This window comes from Periplaneta americana, chromosome 3 (assembly GCF_040183065.1).
Source record: "Periplaneta americana isolate PAMFEO1 chromosome 3, P.americana_PAMFEO1_priV1, whole genome shotgun sequence".
NCBI lineage: Eukaryota > Metazoa > Arthropoda > Insecta > Blattodea > Blattidae > Periplaneta > Periplaneta americana.
Genome location: NC_091119.1, coordinates 164,019,780 through 164,043,893, shown reverse-complemented (window position 1 = coordinate 164,043,893; position 24,114 = coordinate 164,019,780). Strand labels below are relative to the sequence as shown.

The following is a 24,114-nucleotide window of genomic DNA, read 5'->3' as shown; positions in this document are numbered from 1 at the left end:
CCAACAATAGTTGTATCTATCAATAAACATTACAGTATTTTGTTAATGTCTTGTTAGACGTCCAATTCTGCTAAAATTAACTTAGCCTATTTTTAAAAGTACTGTTGAAGTTAGAGTTCAGTTAAGTTGAGTGGAAAAATATTCCATAGATCTTCAGTTTTCAACTGCCATCAAATTATGGCGTCATTAAATTTGTAACTTTTAACATACATATATCTTATATTTATATTTTTGCAATCATTAAAATCCAATATATATATATATATATATATATATATATATATATATATATATATATGCATATCGTCGTTGTTCCTGCAATAACTCCTACGTGCAAAATATACAATTTTTCAATAGGAGGAAAAAATACATTTTTTCGTCCTATGGCAGCCGTACATAGGGAATTGTGGATTCTTACATTTTCGAAAGAAAGAAATATAATTACATAATATAGGAGATTTTATTATTTACTGTATCACTATTTAAGTTATTTAATAGAGAAAAAATCTGAAAATCGATAAATATATCACATAGGAGTTATTGCAGAAACAACGACGATATGAAGACATTATTACAAAAACAGCTCTAGTCATTTTTAATGAAATTGAGTTAAGGACACATTTGATACTATTTCAAATATTTATAGACTCCAAAAAGACCCATGTCAGGTGCGGTGGCCACAAGGATAAACACCAGTTGTACGGAAACACCTGATATGTGTTGTTCTATTTACTTTTATTGTTCTTCTGAAAAATAGCAATTTTGACAAGGGTTGTTTTTGTAATAATGTCTTCATAGGCATCACCTCTTGAATGCACGTTATCATTGAATTTTATAAGTTATTTTAATATTTTGGGATATGATATTGTTCTTATACTGTTTTATTCATTATGTATGCATTTTATGTTTTATATTTCGCTTGTGTTCAGTTTGTCTAATTTATTACTTTTCCACCTGATGATGATTTTCTGTAAAATAAAAAATATTCTTGGATACAGCCAAGAATTATAATGTGATTATTGTAACAAAACTTGTTTTTGTACCAATCTGATAAGTTATTGACTGAAATTGTAATATAATTATCCATATCATATATTAGCCTATTTTGTTTTGTTCTTTTTTTTGTGGCGGAAAGTATGAATGAATGAAGGCGTTTTTCTGAAAATCTTCATTCCATCTGCTTCAATTTATTGTTCTCTCATTCAACCAGGGAGAAAATAATAGTTGAATATTTACAAGAGGTTTAGTTTAACTTTTTGTATTTCTAGTGAAGTTTATTATATATATAAAAAGACTCACAACATTTCAAAGGTTGAATCCACTTCCGTATTTATGTGAATAAAATGATTAGAAAGGTATCCTACTCATTAAGGTCGTAATAAATAACCAAGTCCATGTCATTTCAGAAGTCAACATGATTAACTCCACTTTTGGTTATTTCAGAGTTTCTAAGTTGGCAATGTATTAAGTTGATCATATTTTCGGTTGCCATTGTGATGAACTACATAGTTCAGTAAAAAGCCCACAGAATGCACTATTCATCATGACTACATCACAGAATTAATTATGTGTGTTTAACTTTAACCTTGAATATCTCAAAATCTTTGGAAAAGGAGTTAATCATGTTGACTTCTGAACGCCTCATTTTCTAATGACCTCAAAGATAGATCCAAACTTCTGTATACTTCATCAGCGATGGAGAAAATTCATGTTATTAATCTTCTTTTTAATGCCACATGCCGTTGGTAGTCCGGGGTGCGCGAGAGGAAGTGCTACAATTTGGAGGAGCTGTGCGATACCGACCGATGAAGTAGAAGCAGGTGACGAACAGTTAATAAGAGGTAAAATGACAAATAGAAACTCTAACAGAAATAAAGTAGATTCAATCAAAACTATAGATACTGAACGAAACTACCTACTAAGAGATAGGCATCAGCAAACATTAAATTTTCCTAAAATCAGAAAAAACTTATTATTAATTAAATAAGGTAAGAAGACAGGTTTTGAAAATAAGATAGAATTACGTCAAGGTTTTTTTTTAAATAATAATAAAAAAAATTGAAAATAGAGAACTAAGGTAGTTATTAAGGTATTCCGATAGTTATATTAATTAGTAAAAGTTCAGAAGAAAATTTGACTTTATAAATTGGTTAACTAATATATTTTAATTTCAATAAGAATGCAATTATAATAAATTTATTAGATCATAATAGAAATCATAATAGAAATGAATCGATAATGAGTACATGCGACATAATGATGAAACTAAATTGAGGTTGATTATGTAAGAAATTTGTCAAGCTTGTTTTTAAGCAGGCGGTAGCAGGCGGTAGTCTTCGTAGAAGTTACGCAAACGTTTCTGCTGACATGAAAATATTGTAAGAAAGAAAGATTAACCTACATATGGAATGTACCGATTCAGCTATTTCAGGTTCATGACTTACAGTATGTCGACATCTGATCATCTAATTGGAATAATAAATTATCATGTAAAATAAGACCTAAATATTACAATTAGATTTTTGAAAAGGAGCAAATAATTAAGGTTTAAAGTCTTAAGGGTTATCACGATTGGTTTAAACATGCACTAAAACAAGACGTAAGTGCAAGTTTGAACCAATAAATTATTGAGATTTGCGATAGATTAATTAGTTTAGGAAATTGTATATTTATTATGTAGAACTACATTTGTATATAGATCTTTTGTTAAATTTTTAAGTTTTGGTACTTTTGTGAACAATATCAATAAAGCTATCTATCTATTAATCTTCTTTTTGTTTTTTGATTCCATACTTTATTGCTGTAGGGAGGCTCGTAAAGAACTAGTGCATTGTATTTATTCTAGAAGAACATAGTTTAGAATTATTTGAACATTTCCAGAACATACAAAACCAGCCAATGTCCAAAGTTAGCGTGACATTTCAAGCCAATAGGATAGCTCTAAGCTTATTCATATATAGGAGAGATTTACAAGATAACAGAACATTGGGACATTGGTCTTAAATTGTGGTATTACATGGACAGCATGCTGTGGGAATGATGCACATTGAAACGGGAGTTTGGTTTTTGCATCAGAATGGAATACTTGAAACGTGAGCGATCGGCATCCCCCTCTATCCAGCCAGCAACTGTCGGCCGTGTGCGCGTCACGGTCAGAGCTAACATCTCAATACTGCTCATTGTTCGGTGCGATACCGCGAAGAATCGGCCAAGAGCGCCCCCTCTTCGCTGTGTCATTGTGCAGCATTCGTCTCACAAGATTGGCGGAATCACAGGAAGCTCACAAATACTAATGTTTACACAGACTGCCTTCCCCAACATTATCCAAGATCTCGAGATAGTGAGATAACCTAGAGGCACAATAAATCCTATTAAGGGTATATGTACGTGAACGACCACACATATTATTAGAAAATGCAAGCTCTAAATTTCTAAAATTTTATAAGAAAATGAACTCACAATTGGACAAAAATTATAAGGTACCAAAGCAAGACTTGTTAGAACTTAAATATCTGATAAAAATATAAATAAGGTTACTAATAATATTTTTCAAACCAGTTTTATCAAAGTATAAAAAAATATGCATTTACATCATTTGGTAACCATAACATTGTTATGGTCTCTCTGATTTCTTTAATATTTTTCCTGCATGTAATAAACACTCATTTTTGAAAAGTGGACTACACTCAGACATGTAGAGTTGTTTATTTTAATACAATTAATTTTTTATTTGTCCTATATAAAATATATTAAAGTTTACATAATGTTTTGTGACCTAATTTTTCTATTTTCAAAGAAATGGGCATTATTATAGTCTACCTTTTGCATAAATGCATGTTAAATCAGTGTACAAAATTTCAGGATTCTATTTCTAATGGTTGTGGAGTTATGAAATAATGTGTGTGAAAATTTTCAAATTTTGGAAAATTTAATTTAAAGTAAAAAGTGAATTCTAAATAATATTATTAGTAACTTTTTTACACTTTTATCGGGTATTTAATTTCTAATAAGTCTTGTTGTGGTACCTTGTAATTTTTGTCCAATTGTGAGTTCATTTCCTTATAAAATTTTAGAAATTTAGAGCCTGCATTTTCTGATAATATTTGTGGTCGTTCACATACATATACCCTTAACAAAATTGTCTAATAGGCCTATTTTGATGATCCGTTTTGGTACGCAGTCAATCATGGAAGCAATAGATCCCTACCATAATTTTAATCTAATTTAACTTCGATCTGAAATTGTCTTTAATTTTATTCATTCGTTCGTTTGTTCGTTCATTCGTTCGTTCGTTCATTCATTCAAAATCCTATGGGGACAGGAAGAATATACAAAAGTTAAGAACAGGGAAAAAAGATGGGACTAGCGTGGTGGAGATTGGGAATTTGGAGGTTAAAAAATAGAAGAGGAGAGCTACTATAATAGTACATTATGTAACGAGCCTAAAATGGTAGTAATTAAGATGCGAGTATGTTTATGAAACGAGCGCAAGCGAGTTTCATAACTTTCATACCAGCGTCTTAATTACCATTATAGGCAAGTTTCATACGACTTTTTACGCTCGACCATATTTATAACTTGAAATTATTCATAAGTATTCATGTTATTCTTATCTGACTGGGGAGCGGAACTGACCTTGTGCAATATCTCGTAAATTTTTAGATGCGCGCAGACGCGAAAGTATTGATTTTTTCCTAGAAACAAATGTCATTGACCTTGATATAATCTAGAGAGTAAAATTAACATTAATCTTTATATAACCTTGAAATTGATTTAGACATTGAAAAACGAGATGACAAATTTAATTTATTTGAATATTATTTACAATTAACGCTAATTATTATAGTAACAGAACATAACCTTCTGCGACAGTATTGGATTTCCAGCCTCCGTGACGTTTCGCTAGTTATCTTTCGATTGCATATCCGAGAATAATCGATACTTGCGCTTTCATATTGCTACAATGGTGTTTTCTGATTGGTGGAACACCTGAACTTTAATGAATAGATGTACTTTAATGAGGTCCATTAATGGGCTGCTACCAAGTGTATAATTACTACATTTCGGCATGGTCGAGCATAAAAGCTAAATTAATAAACTTTTTCGTGCTTAATAAACATACATTACACTTTATAAAACACTATTCAGAATATTAAAATAGCTAATGATTACGTGTAAAAATAATATCAAATTTGCATAATAATTTTTATAACCGTAAAACATTTATTTAATAGCATATAAAATTAATTAAATATCTGCATGATTCTTTTACTGGAATATTTTAAAGACCTACATCAACAACATAGTCTAGGATCTTTTCCTATTCTTTCAGGAAATATTTTTCTTCTTAATCGTTACCTGTAATATTAAATTTTCTAAAATTTTGATTAAGAAAAATCTATTTCCTGAAGAAATAGGTAAACGATCCTAGACTATGTTATTTTTGAAGAAATATTTAAAAGATCCTAGACTACGTTGTTTTTGAAGAAATAGGTAAACGATCCTAGACTATGTTGTTTTTGAAGAAATAGTTAAAAGATCCTAGACTATGTTGTTTTTGAAGAAATAGGTAAACGATGCTCGACCATGTTGTTTTTGAAGAAATAGTTCAAAGATCCTGGACTATGTTGTTTTTGAAGAAATAGGTAAAAGATCCTAGACTATGTTGTTTTTGAAGAAATAGGTAAAAGATCCTAGACTATGTTGTTGATGTAGGTCTTTAGAATATTTTTGTAAAGTAGGCCTAATCATGCAGATATGTAATTAATTGTAGATTTTATTATGTAAATGCTTTACAGTTGTAAAAAAATTATTTAAATTTGATATTATTTTTACAGGTAATTATTAGCCATTTTAATGTAATGTATAGTGTGTTATAAAGTGTAATGTATGTATATGAAATATGAAAAGTAAGCTTATTATTCATTTAGCTTTCATAGTAGCTAAAATACAAAAAATGAATTTAGTTAAATTTTTGCAGGCCAATGGTGTACCTCTCCACTTAATTCATATATTCATTCATAGTATTCTGTCCAAAGGCAGGTCTTTCACCGCAAGCCCAGTATTCTGCAATCTTCCTCTTAGTCTGCGCGTATGATCCATATATTTTAATGTCGTCGATCATACAGTATGATATCTTCTTCTGCCTCAAATTTTCTCCCGTTCACCATTCTTCCAATGTATCCTTCAGTAGGCAGTTTTCTTCTTAATCAGTGACCCAGCTAATTTATTTTTATTTTTCTGATAAATTTCAGCATTATTTTTCTTCAACCACTATTTTCTAGTACAACTTAATTTTTTGCACTGAATTACATTACAATAATGATGAACGTTTTAATGGTTATGTCAATTACTGTGGTATAAAAATTAATTACGTAACTTAATTTGTAGGGCTAAGTTCAGTGAATGAGATTTCGAAACACTCCCAGTGTATCCCATACATTGCTTCGAAACTCAGCATGGATGTGCGCGGAGGTGTGAACGATGTTCCATTGTTTATCGACCTTGGTACGATACCGAATCAGATAATCAGATTTATCGCCCGATGTGCTTCAGATTTAAGCTTCGGTTTGTTTACGGCGCTCGTTGCTGGACGAACATCGTCGACATCATCACTATCTACGTCGTCACATGCCTCCTTCATCCCGGCAATCGTCGTGCCTAGAGACTATTTTTGTATGTTCCCTATTAGTTGATTTATTCGTACATCGCTTCACAGCTAGAATATGGAACATATCAAAAGACTCTTAATAGTATTACAAAGTCCCAGTCTAGTTGAAATATATACAGACGAGTTTTACAATATTCTAGTACAACACAAGGAGTTAGTATCGATACTTAATGCAAGACAGAAATATTCATGCAGCGTTGTTGAATGTCATGAATTCGCCTACAGAATAGAAGGCGTGAGAAATTAAATACTTATTTTATTTGACCCTAAATAATTTTATACTTTGAGTTTGACTTTTTATATCTATGGGAAGGTTATTAACAATTTCTACTGTCTTATAACGTACTCCTATTTGATGGTACGATAGACTTGCCGGTAAAGTATGAAAGTCATACTATGAATTGTTGCATTAGTTACAAAGTTTTCACGATTAGCTACATACGAGGAAGTTTATTAATGAAAAACTATACCGACAAGTCATGGGTATTATTCGTAGTTTTGTGAAAATGATCCTACAAGATTCCCTAGATTTGGCACCTACTACTAGGCCTATTCTAGTTACTCTTTTTTGTAGTAGAAATATACTGTTACGATCTATATAATTTACTTCTTGACCCTAAATAATTTTATGCTTTGAGTTTGATTTTTTATATATATGGGAAGGTTATTAACAATTTATATTATCTTATAACGTACTCCTATTTGATGGTACGATAGACTTGCCGGTAAAGTAAGAAAGTCATATTTTGACGAGTTATACAATGAACTGTTCCATTAGTTACAAAGTTTTCAAGATTAGCTACATACGAGGAAGTTTATTAATGAAAAACTATACCGACAAGCCATGAATATTATTTGCAGTTTTATGAAAATAATCCTATACGATTTCCTAGATTTGGCACCTACTGTTATTCTAATTACTCTTTTTTTGTAGTAGAAATATAGACTACTGTTACCATGTGTATTTTATGCTTTGAGTTTGATTTTTTATATATATGGGAAGGTTATTAACAATTTATATTATCTTATAACGTACTCCTATTTGATGGTACGATAGACTTGCCGGTAAAGTAAGAAAGTCATATTTTGACGAGTTATACAATGAACTGTTCCATTAGTTACAAAGTTTTCACGATTAGCTACATACGAGGAAGTTTATTAATGAAAAACTATACCGACAAGCCATGAATATTATTTGCAGTTTTATGAAAATAATCCTACACGATTTCCTAGATTTGGCACCTACTGTTATTCTAATTACTCTTTTTTTGTAGTAGAAATATAGACTACTGTTACCATCTGTATTTTATGCTTTGAGTTCGATTTTTTATATATATGGGAAGGTTATTAACAATTTATATTATCTTATAACGTACTCCTATTTGATGGTACGATAGACTTGCCGGTAAAGTAAGAAAGTCATATTTTGACGATTTACACAATGAACTGTTCCATTAGTTACAAAGTTTTCACGATTAGCTACATACGAGGAAGTTTATTAATGAAAAACTGTACCGACAAGCCATGGATATTATTTGCAGTTTTATGAAAATAATCCTACACGATTTCCTAGATTTGGCACCTACTATTATTCTAATTACTCTTTTTTGTAGTAGAAATATAGACTACTGTTACCATCTGTATAATTCTTATGCTATATCTTACAATAAAAAATGCCATAGTATTAGTTTTATTGCTGGAAACTCTAAGATTATATTTCTCCATACGATGCTAAAATGAATTTACTTTCCTTCTTTCAGTGACCCAAGGAGAAATAAAACTTCAAGTTTCAGAAAAGGGAAGAAAAGCATCCGCATCTCACGGTAGGAATAAGTTCTGCAAAGTAACTTCATCTTGATAAATTGGTAAATACTTCCTTACTTACCATTCTTCATGAACGTATATGATGTATTAAATGTTTGTGTTTTTTAATAAGATGTTTTGTGCTGAAAAATTTATGATTTTAGTAACGTTATATTTCTAGCAAGTCCGAAACCTTGTTTTCAATGTCTAATATCACAAGCTCGAACAGATATTATTTTAATTCATATCTTTTCTTGCAATTTGTTTTTTCACGTTCAGAACTAGAAGTAGATAGAAAAAGCGTGATTGAAACACATACTGTGGTACCGTTTGTTTACTCTGGACTACGTATTATTACAAAACCGAATTCTGTAGAGTTACAGAGTTCAATTTATCAAATTCGTATGAATGTCCATACATGCAGGATGATATATGGTCGTCTTCAGATATGTTGCATTTAATTAGATAAGTAAATTAATCATATAATAATGTTGGCTAACTTTTAGCAGCATCAGTGGACGTACTAGCACTTTCACAAGGTTAGTTAAGTTATATGTTATACAGAGTGTCCCATAAACACTGTCCACATTATTCGAATAGGCAACCCAAATCACGCCATCAGGTACGGATAAACATGCTGGTTTAACGATCTTTAACACTAAAAAGAAACTAAACTGTAATTGAATATAAGTTAAGTTTGATCAACCCTGATTCTCCTTAAAAGTGCACCCAACATTATACGTGAGCTATGTGAGTAGGCTGCAGTATAACTTGAAATCGGATGGAGTTTCTGGGACATGCTGTATACAAAATATTGCGTTTAAAACACTCCAGTCTTTCATCCGATAGTGTGGGTGTGATAATGTACGTGGATGATCAGAATTGATACTGGGAAGTCATGCTACTGGCAGTTATAAAAGTACTGGCGTTTATGAAGTTGGTCCAACACTGAAGTGAGTGCAGTCATTCCATTTGTGTGCGAAAAAATATCATGCGGCGATAGAAATGCATAAAATTATTACAGATTTCCAGCCTGATGTTCGTAACATGTCGAAATAATTTATCTAAAATTTAGAGCAGAAGTACTTTCACTGTTGGACAGTCAGCGCTTGAAAGAACCCCGAAGAACACACCAGATGATAATCCGTCGTGCATTGGAGACTTGGTCAGTTGAGGTGGACGCATGACTTTTTCGTAATTCTGATTTATCGATTGTAGCATTAGGAGAGCCCATAACATTAATATTGCAAGTTTTCTTCCTGACTATCAAATGATAACAGTATGTTGCAAAGGGTACTGAATGTTATTAAAGGGAAGGCAGGGTGCAATTTTAGCCGAAAAAAGGGCGCTTCTCTACATACCTGGATCCAGAGTGGTCTCCATGGAATGGAAGCATACCACATCACCCGCAAAGAAGAGATTCAAGAGCCAGAAGTCTGCTGGGAAGGGCGATGCTAACGATCTTTTGGGATGAACAAGTCGTACTGCTTGCCGAGTTTCTGGAACGAGGGAATAATTTGAATGTCGACCGGTATCGTGGTAATTGGGACTTCTTTGGGGGGCAACTACCGATGCTTTTGTCTGTATCGCATGAATAGGCCTAATCATTACGACAATGTGCGATCGCATATTATAAAGTTCACAAAAACACTAGTGTAAGAATATGGATAGGAATTTTTTAGTATCTTCCTATAGCGCGGACCTCGCACCAATAGATCTTAAAAGTTTTGCGCGATTAGAAAAAATTGGAAGTAGAACGAATATAGGGTTGACTCTCAACGACCTCGGCCATGGACGTTTGCAGGAATTTGTGGATGAAATTCCAATAAGCTGCGGAAGCCTATAGATAAAAATGAATAAAGGGGAGACACCGAAATTCAAATATCCGCGGAAAAGGAAAATGGGAATTGAGGAGCAAAAAATATAAAGTTGAAAAAGGAGAAAAAGAGACGGATGAGAAAGAAAATGAGATAAGCACGTGAAGAAGAGGAAAGGAAGACGGGGAAAATGGAATGAAATCGTGAGAGAGGAAGATGGGAAAGAAAAAGAAGGGCAACGGAAGAAGAGAAAGATAAGTAAGGAAAAGAAGGGAAATCGGAGAAACGAAGAGATGTGAAAACAGAAAAGAAGACGAGAAAGGAAAGATGAAAAAGAAAAGATGATGAGGGAAATAACGGTAAAGAAATAGAAGAGTCTAAGGAAATGAAGGATAAAATGAAGGAAGGAAATGAGGAAAATAAAAGTAAAAGAAACTTAAGAAGATGAGGGCAAAAGAAAGAGAAGAATATGAGGATAATAAGGGGGAAAGAACAGAAAAATATGAAGAAAATAAGGGTAAAAAAACTTAAGATGAGGGTAAAAGGAAGATGAGAGTATGAGGAAAATAAGGGAAAAAGGAACTGAAGAATATGAGTAAAGTCAGGTTAAAAGAAATAGAAGAATATGAAGAAAATAAGAGTAAAGAAACTGAATATATGAGAAAAATAAGGATAAAAGGGATGAAGGAGATGAGGAAGATAAGAGTATGAGGAAAATAAGGGAAAAAGGAACTGAAGAATATGAGTAACGTTAGGTTAAAAGAAATAGTAGAATATGAAGAAAATAAGAGTAAAGAAAAAGAAGATATGAGAAAATAAGGATAAAAGGGAGGAAGGAGATGAGGAAAATAAGAGTAAAAGAAACTTAAAGAGATGAGGTTAAAAACAAGAGAAAAATATGAGGAAAATAAAGGAAAAAGGAATAGAAGAATATTAAGAAAATTAGGGGAAAAGGAATAGAAAAATATGAGGAAAATAAGGGAATAAAATAGAAGAATGTGAGGAAAATAAGAGGAAAGGGAATAAAAATTATGAGGAAAATAATGGAAAAAGGAATAGAAAATTAGGAAAACAATGGAAAAAGGAATAGAAGAATATGAGGAAAATAAGGGGAAAAGGAAAGGAAATGAATAAAATAAGAATATAAGAAACTGATGAAGACGAGGGTAATAAGAGCAGAAGAATATGAGCAAAAGTATAGGAAAGAGAAAGAAAAAAGAAAAGATAAGGACCGGGAAAAGAAATAGAGGGAAATAAGAAAAATCAGGTAAAAGAAAGAGAAGAATTTGAGGCAAAAAGGCAAAAAGGAAAAGGTAAGGAAATAAGGCGATATGAAAGGGTAGACGATGAAGAAAATTGGAAAAGAAGAGAAGAAATTTGGTAAAATAATGGAAGAACAAGAAAGAGAAGACGATGAGAAGTAGAAGAAAAATGGTAAAAAGGAAGTGGGAAAAGGAGAAGGAGAAGATTAGAAGATAAAAGAGAAAATGGATGAGTTGAAAAGGAGGTATGGAACGGAGGAAAAAGGGAAGAGAGAAAAATGAGGGAAAAGAGGAGATGAGTAAGAGAAGGAAGAAAGAAAATGTATTGAAGAAAATGACGGGGGGGGGGGGAATGGGGAAAAAGTGGAAAAAATATATATATAGCTAATAACTTATGTGTCCTGACTTTATGACCATGCTTTAAACGGTTTGTAGTGATCTTCCACATGTTCGTTTACCTTACAGTTTTTTCCGGTGTATTTGACGCTCTTGCGTACCTTAAAAACAAGCCTAAAATATAGCCCACATTTGTCTTATACAACGGAAGTATCCGTGATAGTAGAATCAAAGACTCATTTCCATCTCTCTCTCATTTTTATTTATTTAAAAGTAATCCTCGATTTGAAAGGCGATATTTGAATTTTATTTATCAATAAACGGACATGCATTATCTGATTAATTTTTAACGTTGTCTCACCCACGGACATAATTTTACCGACAGTTGCTAAATTTGTCAGCTAGGAAAGACGTTGTTGGTATACGTGCATGAGTGTAGTGTACTATGTATTGTACTCGTACTAACAAAATGTGATTATTTTATACGTTGTAACGGAATTATAAATAAAAAATAATCTTGATCTCAATCTATTAGATGAGACCAGATTACCTGCCGGAGGTGACAAGTTTTGTGGTCGCACTGTAGCCTGGAGGGACGCGGCCACTTAACACGTCAATTGGCTACGATAACTCTATATATCACGCAAAGCCTCTTTTGGCAACAGCCTCGCTCGGCCCCGAGCAAACAGACACACGTTAAAGCGTGAAACGAGAGTCGGAACAATAATTCATCATGTAGATATGAGAGCAGTGCAATAGCGGCTTATATAACGACACCACCAGTTTTATTTGTAGGCCTAGTTTGAAACAAGAAAAAATTTGCATGTATGGGGCTATATCTTGGGATTGATCTACAACATACTCTTGTCAGATATTAATAAAGTGATTCTATTTTTACAATATCCTATTACTATATGCCTATCCTTTTCATACATAGTAGTAAAATTTCAACGCTTTAAGCGAGCAGCATGTGATCTAAAATAATGACAGTGTCATACATACCACATACATGCTGTGGTGGGTGAATTATTGCCATACACTGCTCCGCCGATTTAATAGAATGCGTTTGAGTCTAAAGAAAGCAACAAACAGTACAACGTGGCCTGTTGCGACGAGAATTCAAGACGCCGAATACCGGTAAGGAGAGAGTTTGGTCGTAAACACCGAAAAGACAAAGTACATCATTAGACTTGGAAATATAAAAATAGGAAATGTATGCTTTGCAACCATGTATTGTGGGTCCCTATCACCACGGCATGGCGCGTCCTCAGGTTGCGGATAGAGGAGACGGCCTCCAGATATGGAGGGTAGCTGCGAATATATTGAATAAGCAGTCGTGGACAGCCGATAAGGGGTGCTCCTCCAGCTTGGGGGTTGGGCGAAGGGCTAACAACCCATCACCGTAAAAAAAAACAGCTTGTTACGTATCCCTATAATAAGCCTCGGAATAGGACTGATTCTCTGGCACGACCACATAAAGTTTTGAGATTTGGCACTTGGAACGTAACTAGTCTTTATAGAACAGGAGGGGTAACATTAGTAGCTAAAGAACTAGCTAGATATAGAATAGACTTCGTGGGAGTACAAGAGGTTAGGTTAGATGGGAATGGCATATCACAAATAGGAGATTACTTGTTGTATTATGGGGAAGGAAACAATAATCACCAATTAGGAACAGGATTCTTTGTTCATAAAAGAATAAAATCAGCAGTAAAAAAGGTCGAATTTATCAGTGACAGGTTATCATATTTAGTACTTAAGGGTAGATGGTGCGACATCATAGTTATAAATGCTCACGCCCCTACAGAAGAGAAAGACGACCATATAAAGAATAGCTTCTATGAGGAATTGGAACATACTTTTGATCATTTCCCTAGATATCACATGAAAATTTTATTGGGGGATTTCAATGCTAAAGTAGGACGGGAGGATATTTTTAGACCAACTATTGGAAAAGAGAGCCTACACGCAATTAGTAGTGACAATGGAGTTAGATTAGTCAACTTTGCCACATCGAAAAATTTAATTGTCAAAAGTACAACATTCCCCCATAAGGATATACATAAATATACTTGGACTTCTCCAGATGGATTGACACACAACCAAATAGATCACATCTTGATAGATAAACGGAGACATACTAGTATAGTAGATATTCGAACTTTCAGGGGTGCAGACTGTAATTCTGACCATTATTTGGTGATTGGAGAATTAAGAGAAAGATTATCAGTAGCCAAGCGAGTAGAGCAACAAGTTAATATTACTAAATTCAATATTTTGAAATTAAAGGACGAGGAAGCTAAGCAAAATTATCAGGTCGAAATTTCGAATAGGTTTGCCACTTTAGAAAGTTCCGACGAAGTTGAGAAAGAATTAGATGTTAATAGCGTGTGGGAAAATATCAGAGATAGTATCAAAATTGCAGCTGAGCAGAGCATAGGTTATTATGAAACTAAGAAAAAGAAACCGTGGTTTGATGAAGATTGTTGCATGGTAGTAGAAAGAAGGAAACAGGCAAAATTGATATTCTTACAGGATCCAGTCGAGGAGAAGAGAGATAATTATTTCAATGAAAGACGGGAAGCAAGTCGTACACTTAGGAATAAAAAGAGAGGTTACTTGAAGGAAAAACTGAATGAGGTAGAAACAAATAGGAAGAATAAAAACATTCGAGATTTATATAAGGGTATAAAGGAATTTAAGAACGGATATCAGCCAAGGGTAAACGTGATCAAGGATGAGAATGGTGACTTGCTTGCAGACTCTCCATCAATCCTAAACAGATGGAAAAACTATTTTGCGCAACTACTAAATGTACATAGGCCAAATAGAAATGATCGGGACGAAATTGAAATACAAACTGCTGAGCCATTTATACCCGAACCCACGCTTTCAGAAGTCGAAATTGCGATAGAAAATCTGAAAAAGTACAAGTCTCCAGGTATCGATCAAATTCCAGCAGAATTAATATAAGAGGGCGGAAGCGCATTATATAGCGAAATTTATAAACTTGTACTTGCTATTTGGGAAAAGGAAATTGTACCAGAACAATGGAAGGAGTCCATAATTGTACCTATTTTTAAAAAGGGGGACAAAACCAACTGTGGTAACTTTCGAGGAATATCACTTTTGTTGACGTCGTACAAAATTTTGTCCAATATTCTTTTGAGAAGATTAACTCCGTACGTAGATGAAATTATTGGGGATCATCAGTGCGGTTTTCGGCGTAATAGATCGACTATTGATCAGATTTTTTGTATTCGACAGATAATGGAGAAAAAATGGGAGTATAAGGGTACAGTACATCAGTTATTCATAGATTTCAAAAAGGCATATGACTCGGTTAAGAGGGAAGTATTATATGATATTCTTATTGAATTTGGTATTCCCAAGAAACTAGTTCGATTAATTAAAATGTGTCTCAGTGAAACATAGTCGTACAGCAGCGTCCGTATAGGTCAGTTTCTATCTGATGCTTTTCCAATTCACTGCGGGCTAAAGCAGGGAGATGCACTATCACCTTTACTTTTTAACTTCGCGCTAGAATATGCCATTAGGAAAGTTCAGGATAACAGGCAGGGTTTGGAATTGAACGGGTTACATCAGCTTCTTGTCTATGCGGATGACGTGAATATATTAGGAGAAAATACACAAACGATTAGGGAAAACACGGAAATTTTATTTGAAGCAAGTAGAGCGATCGGTTTGGAAGTAAATCCCGAAAAGACAAAGTATATGATTATGTCTCGTGACCAGAATATTGTACGAAATGCAAATATAAAAATTGGAGATTTATCCTTCGAAGAGGTGGAAAAATTCAAATATCATGGAGCAACAGTAACAAATATAAATGACACTCGGGAGGAAATTAAACGCAGAATAAATATGGGAAATGCGTGTTATTATTCGGTTGAGAAGCTCTTATCATCCAGTCTGCTGTCCAAAAATCTGAAAGTTAGAATTTATAAAACAGTTATATTACCGGTTGTTCTGTATGGTTGTGAAACTTGGACTCTCACTCTGAGAGAGGAACATAGGTTCAGGGTGTTTGAGAATAAGGTGCTTAGGAAAATATTTGGGGCTAAGCGGGATGAAGTTACAGGAGAATGGAGAAAGTTACACAACGCAGAATTGCATACATTGTATTCTTCACCTGACATAATTAGGAACATTAAATCCAGACGTTTGAGATGGGCAGGGCATGTAGCACGTATGGGCGAATCCAGAAATGCATATAGAGTGTTAGTTGGGAGACCGGAGGGAAAAAGACCTTTAGGGAGGCCGAGACGTAGATGGGAGGATAATATTAAAATGGATTTGAGGGAGGTGGGGTATGATGATAGAGACTGGATTAATCTTGCTCAGGATAGGGACCGCTGGCGGGCTTATGTGAGGGCGGCAATGAACCTTCGGGTTCCTTAAAAGCCATTTGTAAGTAAGTAAGTATGCTTTGCAAAGGTGAAAAAATTCAAATATCTTGGAGCAACAGTAACAAATATAAATGCCACTAAAGAGGAAATTAAACGTAGAATAAATATGGGAAATGCTTGTTATTATTCTGTTGAGAAGCTTTTATCGTCCAGTTTGCTCTGAAAAAGGGTGAAAGTTAGAATTTATAAAACAGCCATGTTACCGGTTGTTCTGTATGGTTGTGAAACTTGGACTCTTACTTTGAGAGAGGAACAGAGGTTAGGGGTATTCGACAATACCGATAAAGCATCATGTCGCAAACACGTTCACGTCTGAGTATTTCTGACAAAGTCAATATTATTCAATGCCTTGAAAACGGTGCGAATATTAAGGGTATTGCTGGAGAATTGAAGATAATATTTATTTAATTAACTCATTTATTTACTTACTTAGGTACTTATTAAAACATTTATTTATTTATTTGTTTATTTATTTATTTATAATTGTATCTGATAGATATATTCTAAAAAAAATAAAATTAATTTGTATTAATGTTGTGTCAGATTTTCACTTTTTATAATGAATTAATAACTGTTAAATTCCCATTTCCGTATGATCAATTTTTTACTGTCCATAATATTCTTTGACTTTCATGCTCTACCTAAACATGATGCTACTTAACGCCTGAAACAATCAAAACGAATACTACAACAAATTAAACATAACTTGCAGAATAATAGTAATAATAATAATAATAATAATAATAATAATAATAATAATAATAATAATAATAATGACAACAACAGTGTTCTTACAAGGCAAAATTGTATTAATATAGGCCTACATCATTAATTAAGTTTCGGGGGAAAAAAATGTAGTAAAACTTAATGATGAAGTTTCTAAAGGCGTGCTGTTCTTGCAAGACAATACAACCGCGAACAAGTCCTTGATTGCTTTGCGTAAAATTGAAAAAGTCTTCTCTGAATTGACTGACCATCCCTCATATTCGCTACATTTAGCCTCTCTGACTAAACATGTAATTTTGAAATGAAAAAAAAGTAGGTGCAGAGAAAAGAAGTCTTCATCGAATTAATACATACACACAGACACACACACACACACACACACACACACTCACACACACACACACAGTGGACTCTCCTAAGTTCGACAGAACAGAATTGAAAGTTCAGTCCAATAAGGGTAGTGGGTGTGGCAGGCGAAATGAATACAAATTCTTATTGGTTATCCGTCAACGAATACAGTACTGTACTTGCATTTCCTGCCCGCCCCGAGACTTGTGTATGCGCTTCTAGTACCACAGTGGGTTTCTAAAGTTCCGTCTCACAAACGGCACAGTTCTCAAATAGAAAAAGAAGAGTTCATTAATTTAAAATCAGTGATCAATATGGATATCCTAATCAATAAAATATTCTGTTTTCCATTAACAAAAGTATCACTACAAGACACAGAACCAATTCCCATTCAAATGGCAAACACATTTCTTAGTGCCCGTATAGGGGCGTGTCTAATTCTCCTACGTAAACAGTCGAACTATAGGATGTCGAACTTGATTTCTATCGAACTTAAGACTTTCCACTGTACATTAATTCATTCATTCACACACATACTCTCTCTCTCACTTCGTTTTTAATATGACAACGTTTTTTAGTTCGTGTTAGCATTCAGCTTGTATTGTTTGTGTTTTTAATTTTGGAAGGATTTTAGATAAGGGCGCTGACGCGCTGTTTTTAAACCTCACAAACTCACTACATCATACATATATACATACACACATACATACATACATACATATAGCTCGCGCAAGAAACGATTACCGAAAAGCAATGGTGGCGTTGCTGTCTGTTTTGATACGTGTACGTAGGCACACCGAGGGGGGACAGGTGCGAGCCGATGGAAGTACTGTCTCTTCCAAGGAGATGAACAAATGAGGACATCGCTGTGGAAATAAAGAACGTAGCAAGAGAAAAATTCGAAGCTAATTAAACGCGCAACATATGTTTACGAACTAAATAATAATACCGTGCGATACAAGACACGTATTCGCATGCAATGGAACAAACTAAAGTCGTAATGTAACTATCACAACGAAAGACTGAGTCTATCGATGTCGTTTCTCTTCCGACTGTACTCTCGAATATCATTCAAGCTATCTCGTGACCTTTCCTGTCGCCCGCTCTTCCTTATCGCAGTGTTTGATTCGCATTCCTTCCGTCGGTATTCCGTGCTTGCGACACCTATACATACATACATACATACATTAAATTTGCTAATAGTAGGCTATAGATTTTAACAAGTTACAATGAAAAGAATAATTTGTATATCCATCATCTTGTAAGAAAGTAACTGTAATATTTAGTTAACATAGCATGTATACCAAGTTAATATCATTGCACGTAATATTACTCCATAGTAATGGAGCATGCAGGTTGAGTTAAAAAATACATACATACATACATACATACCATACATACATACATACATACCATACATACATAACATAACATACATACATACATACATACATACATACATACATACATACATACATACATACATACATACATACATACATACATACATACCATACATAACATACATACATACCATACATACATACATAACATACATACATAACATACATACATACATACATACATACATACATACATACATACCATACATACATACATACCATACATACATACATACCATACATACATACATACCATACATACATACATACATACCATACATACATACATACATACCATACATACATACATACATACCATACATACATACATACATAACATACATACATACATACCATACATACCATACATACATACATACCATACATACATACATACATAACATACATACATACATACATAACATACATACATACATACCATACATAACATACATACATACCATACATACATACACACATAACATACATACATAACATACATACATAACATACATACATACCATACATACATACATACCATACATACATACATACATACATACCATACATACATACATACATACATACATACCATACATACATACATACCATACATACATAACATACATACATAACATACATACCATACATACATACATACCATACATACATAACATACATACATACCATACATACATACATACATACCATACATACATACATACCATACATACATACATAACATACATACATACATACATACATAACATACATACATACATACATACCATACATACATACATACCATACATAACATATACATACATACATACATACATACATACATACATACATACATACATACATACATACATACATACATACATACATACATACATACATACATACATACATACATACATACATACATACATACATACATAGGTCTGCATATTGTACATCAGAGTTAAATTTACTGGTGTGAATATTTAGGCTATAGAATATTTGAATAGCATATTAGGCTACAGTATATTCTAATAGAAAGCGTTTGCTTGATATCGCTTAGGCTCTGTTCTGTTAGAATGGCTTGTGAAGCCGGACTTACAGCACCGCGCTCCGTGCCGCCGTGACGCGTCGTGCAGTTGAAGCCGCCCCTTTTGAGCGTAACGGAAGAAGCGCCGAACCTTCTTCCTCAGTACACATAAGCCGATGGCCGCCGTGCGCACTGCGATTTGTCGTTAGGGTGAAGGGTTAGTTAAGAGCTGAGGGGTAGTTGAACTCGTAATGAAATGTACCCCTTATTTACCGAACGCTATTAAGTCTTCAACTCGTGTTTCCAACACCCTCCAGAAATGTGTCACTAATGACTATTGAATTAACTCGTAATTTATATTCTTGTTAACATAGAAATCGGATGTTACTGCGCGATTCGGCATGATAAAACTGAGGTAGGAGGATATCAAACGCTTGGCGTTTGCGGAATTATTCCAGGTATATCTTAATCAGCGTGAAATAAAGTAAAATATTTGAAATGTTGATTAATGTTAAAACTCGCTCAAGATAAAAGCTTACGTATAAAGGAACCAAAAAAAAAAAAAAACACTTCACGTCAAAACTCTCCTTGAAAAGTTAGATAAATATACGTTAAATACTTGCAAAAAAAATAATAAACAGAAAAATTGCTCCAATAGCTCCAGTTAATGGTCATGGGCTTTGATCAACCAAATGAAATGAGTGGTTTGCGTGTCTTGTCATTACTTTACTTCTCTAGAATATAAAGTGCTTAATACTGCAAATACATATGCTTGAATAATAGCTACGGCGGATTCTAGCTCTAAGGTACAAAAAAAAAAGTGTAGCAGTAGTACCCGATACCTATATTATATTGACGTAAAATGTTTCTGTCTTTAGGTTAATTAAGAGAAATAACTTGTTATCAAGGACAACCACTGTATGATACTATCTGTAGCCTACGTAGGATGATGCAATACTCGAGTTGCTGTTCAACTAAAACTTACCCTAGTGCAAACCCTAGTAACGCCGCACTTCGATTATTGTGACGTTTTGTTAAGTGACCTAAGTTCTGAACTGTCAGTCAAGTTACAGCGAGCTCAGAATATGTGCGTCAGATACGTGTGCAACATCCGACGGTATGATCACATATCACCGTCCTTCGCAAGTCTCTCGTGGCTCCGACTTAAAGAACGTAGAACTTTACACTCTTTGTCTTTACTCTTTCGAATTCTGCACACTTCAACACCAAATTACCTTTCGTCTCGTTTCTCTTATCTATACTCTAACCACGACGTAAATACCAGATCACTTATCTGTGGCACGCTAAGTATACCTCTTCATAGAACATCTTGTTATTCATCATCTTTTACAATATCCACCTCGCGTCAATGGAATTCCTTGTCACAAAGTATTAGGGGTTGCAAGACAATAAACACCTTTAAGAACAGCTTAAAAGATAACCTTATTAGCATTTCACTCCAATCATACTGATTTAAACTATCACTGACTACATTGTTACTTTTTTCTTTAGACATCATCCTGATTGTGCTGTATTTTAATTGTCTCGTAATAATCTCTTTCTATTACCTAATATTATTTGAAATATATTAACATTCTATGTATTTTAGTTTAATTCTGCTACACAGTTTATTTCAGTGTTTAATTAATAGTTCATAGTATTTTGTTGTTTAATTTGTAAATAACTTTTGTATACATGTAACTCTCATCTAAATCAAATTGTTGGATTCTTTGTAAGTTCATGCATATGTATATACACTTTTTGCTGGTTGAGTGGAAGAGAAGGCCTTACGGCCTTAACTCTGCCAGCTAAAATAAATCATTATTATTATTATAAAATAAATCATTATTATTATTGTTAAAAGAAACTGTAAGGGCTTTTATTTGTACACTGGCGTACAAAGATATCTAGTGTAAGTTAGAATTTTCTGATCGTGTAAGCGAGCTTTCTAATCACGGGTTAAGTCAGAACAAAAGATAAACCAAATTGACAAACTTTGAAATAGTTCTGCTAGTTCTCGATAGATTACACCAATGGCGGGCATTCCAGCGGCATTGCCGCAGTGATGTCAGACCTCAGCGAAGCATCAAACTTACCCCCTACCTTCCCCTTCCCCCACTCCACGAAAATACTGCGCGTATACGTGGTGGATTATACTGGATTGCTGTACTTCGGAGCTTCATTAGTGATACAATGTCTTTCGCAGAATTATATGAATCGAGAGGATATCACACTTACAAGAAAGGCGGTTCTTTCGTTTCTCATGTTTAGGATTAGTTACAAATATTCAGGACGCGAACTTAAATATAAATATACCACCTGTTATACGAGTTCAAAGAACACAGATTCAGTGATTTTCAAAGGATGGAGTAAGATTTCAATATTTTTGCCACTCCTTTTCATGTTTAAATTGAAGATGTTATCCCAGAATTGCAGTTAGAGGTACTGGATTTGCAGAATGATGGCTTCGTGAAAGCAGAATGTGAAGGTCTACTGGGGGCTAATTTTTTTTAAAAGATGTCCAGTACTACATATCCACTGCTTAGACAGTTTGCTTAAAAAATAATGAGTACCGTCATTTCCCACAACTATGGTCCTGGAACATAACTATTGTCCACGATACAACTATTCAAATGTTGTACTCCATAACGTAATACGTCGTTTATCTATATTTTTGCTGTACTGTAGTTTGAATTCAAGTCACTGCAGCTATCTACGAACGGTCTATGTTACTTCTACAATGATCTTTGAATGGTTGTATCGTGGACCATAGTTGTGTTCCAGGACCATAGTTATGGGAAATGACAGTATGTATTCATCAACCTACCAGTGTGAACAGCTGTTTTCTAAAATGAAATTTATAAAGTCCAGCACAGTTCCCGCTTAAGCGATGCTCATCTCCTTGCGCAACTGAAAATAGCATGCACAGATATAAATCCCAATTTCCAAGAAATTGCTTCGAAAAATGATTAATTAAACATCACGTGAATGGACTATTTTAATTACATATGGTAGGTAGGAGTGCAGTGGCGCAACTGTCTGTAAATCCGTCACTGCACTGTAGAGTGCAACCCCTCCCACAGTATGTAGTTGCCATTTAAATCCTGTCTCGTGGGTTTCGTTCATTTTGCCCACCACTGTCTTACACTATTATTGGGTCAGGTAAAAATGTGTTTGGGAAAATGATACTGTAGATCAGCCGTGGCGAATATCTGACTCACGAGCACATTGTGGCTCGCAATGGTTTCTCTTGCTTTCTACCTCCCACAACCCCCACCCTCTCACTCACTGGAGTCAAACTCCGTTCCATTTGTATTTGTCTCTGATCTGCGAGTGGCATATCGTCGCAATGTCTCTCTTGAATACATGTACATCTACAAAAACAAAAGTTTCAAATAGGATTGGAGGACGCATTTTTTTGCTGCCAATATGATGAGAATATTAAATGTATGATTTGTTCACAAGTAGGCCTATTACGAGGAAAGGGTTGTATAACATAAAACAGCATTATACTACATGTCACTCATGAAACATTAAAAGGTTAAGTGTTGTTGTTGTTATTATTATTATTATTATTATTATTATTATTATTATTATTATTATTATTATTATTATTATTATCTCTGTACGTCGATCCTTTTTCAGCAGATGTGCGAATAATGCGGTTAGATCTTCAATTTAAACTCACAGATTTACAATATGATGTTAAATGAAAGCTAGATGTAAGGACTTGACAAATGTTTAACTTTTCAAATCTTTGGCAAAAAATAAATAAATATCCGAAGCTTCGTTCTTTCGCTTTCTCTTTGAAGCTATGTTCGCTACAACTTACGTTTGTGAAAAATTATTTTCAACAATGAAAATAGTAAAAACCAAATTTAGATCACGACTGACAGACAAATACCTTCGTGATCAACTACGACTGGCAGTAAGTGACATAATTCCTAATTTTGAAACTTTTTCGCAGAGACATTTTGAAGACAGTTAATTTTAGGATGTGATAATGTGTCCTATGTTTCATTGTTCATTTCTTTCTTCGTTACACTACTAAACATTAGTGTGTAGCCTTGTATTGTATAAAATTATATTTAAGTGCTTGACGTAAGGAAAATGAAAATCCGTTAATAAGTCAGACAGTTGCTTCACTTCCCCTCCATAGGTGCTATGCATGTTGCAAGTTACACAGTGGCTCGGCGCACGATGACATTTTCGCCACGCCTGCTGTAGATTAAATAAAAATGATTCTCATAATTGACAGTATTAGCGAAACCAAATGCGTTTTACAA

At 33.9% G+C, this 24,114-nt stretch overlaps 1 protein-coding gene across 2 annotated transcripts in view; it reads right to left on the bottom strand.

Annotated features, from left to right (window-relative positions):
• LOC138696808 (paired box protein Pax-6-like) overlaps positions 1-24,114 on the bottom strand; it is a 571,671-nt gene that overhangs the window by 511,199 nt on the left and 36,358 nt on the right. Inside the window, exon 2 of one of the 2 annotated variants that reach the window (XM_069822225.1) lies at positions 9,835-9,972. The exons of the other annotated variant lie outside the window; for it this stretch is intronic. Coding sequence (XP_069678326.1) covers positions 9,835-9,869 — 35 coding nt within the window. The 5' untranslated portion in view covers positions 9,870-9,972. The remainder of the gene's footprint in view (positions 1-9,834; positions 9,973-24,114) is intronic. 2 annotated transcript variants of the gene reach the window in all.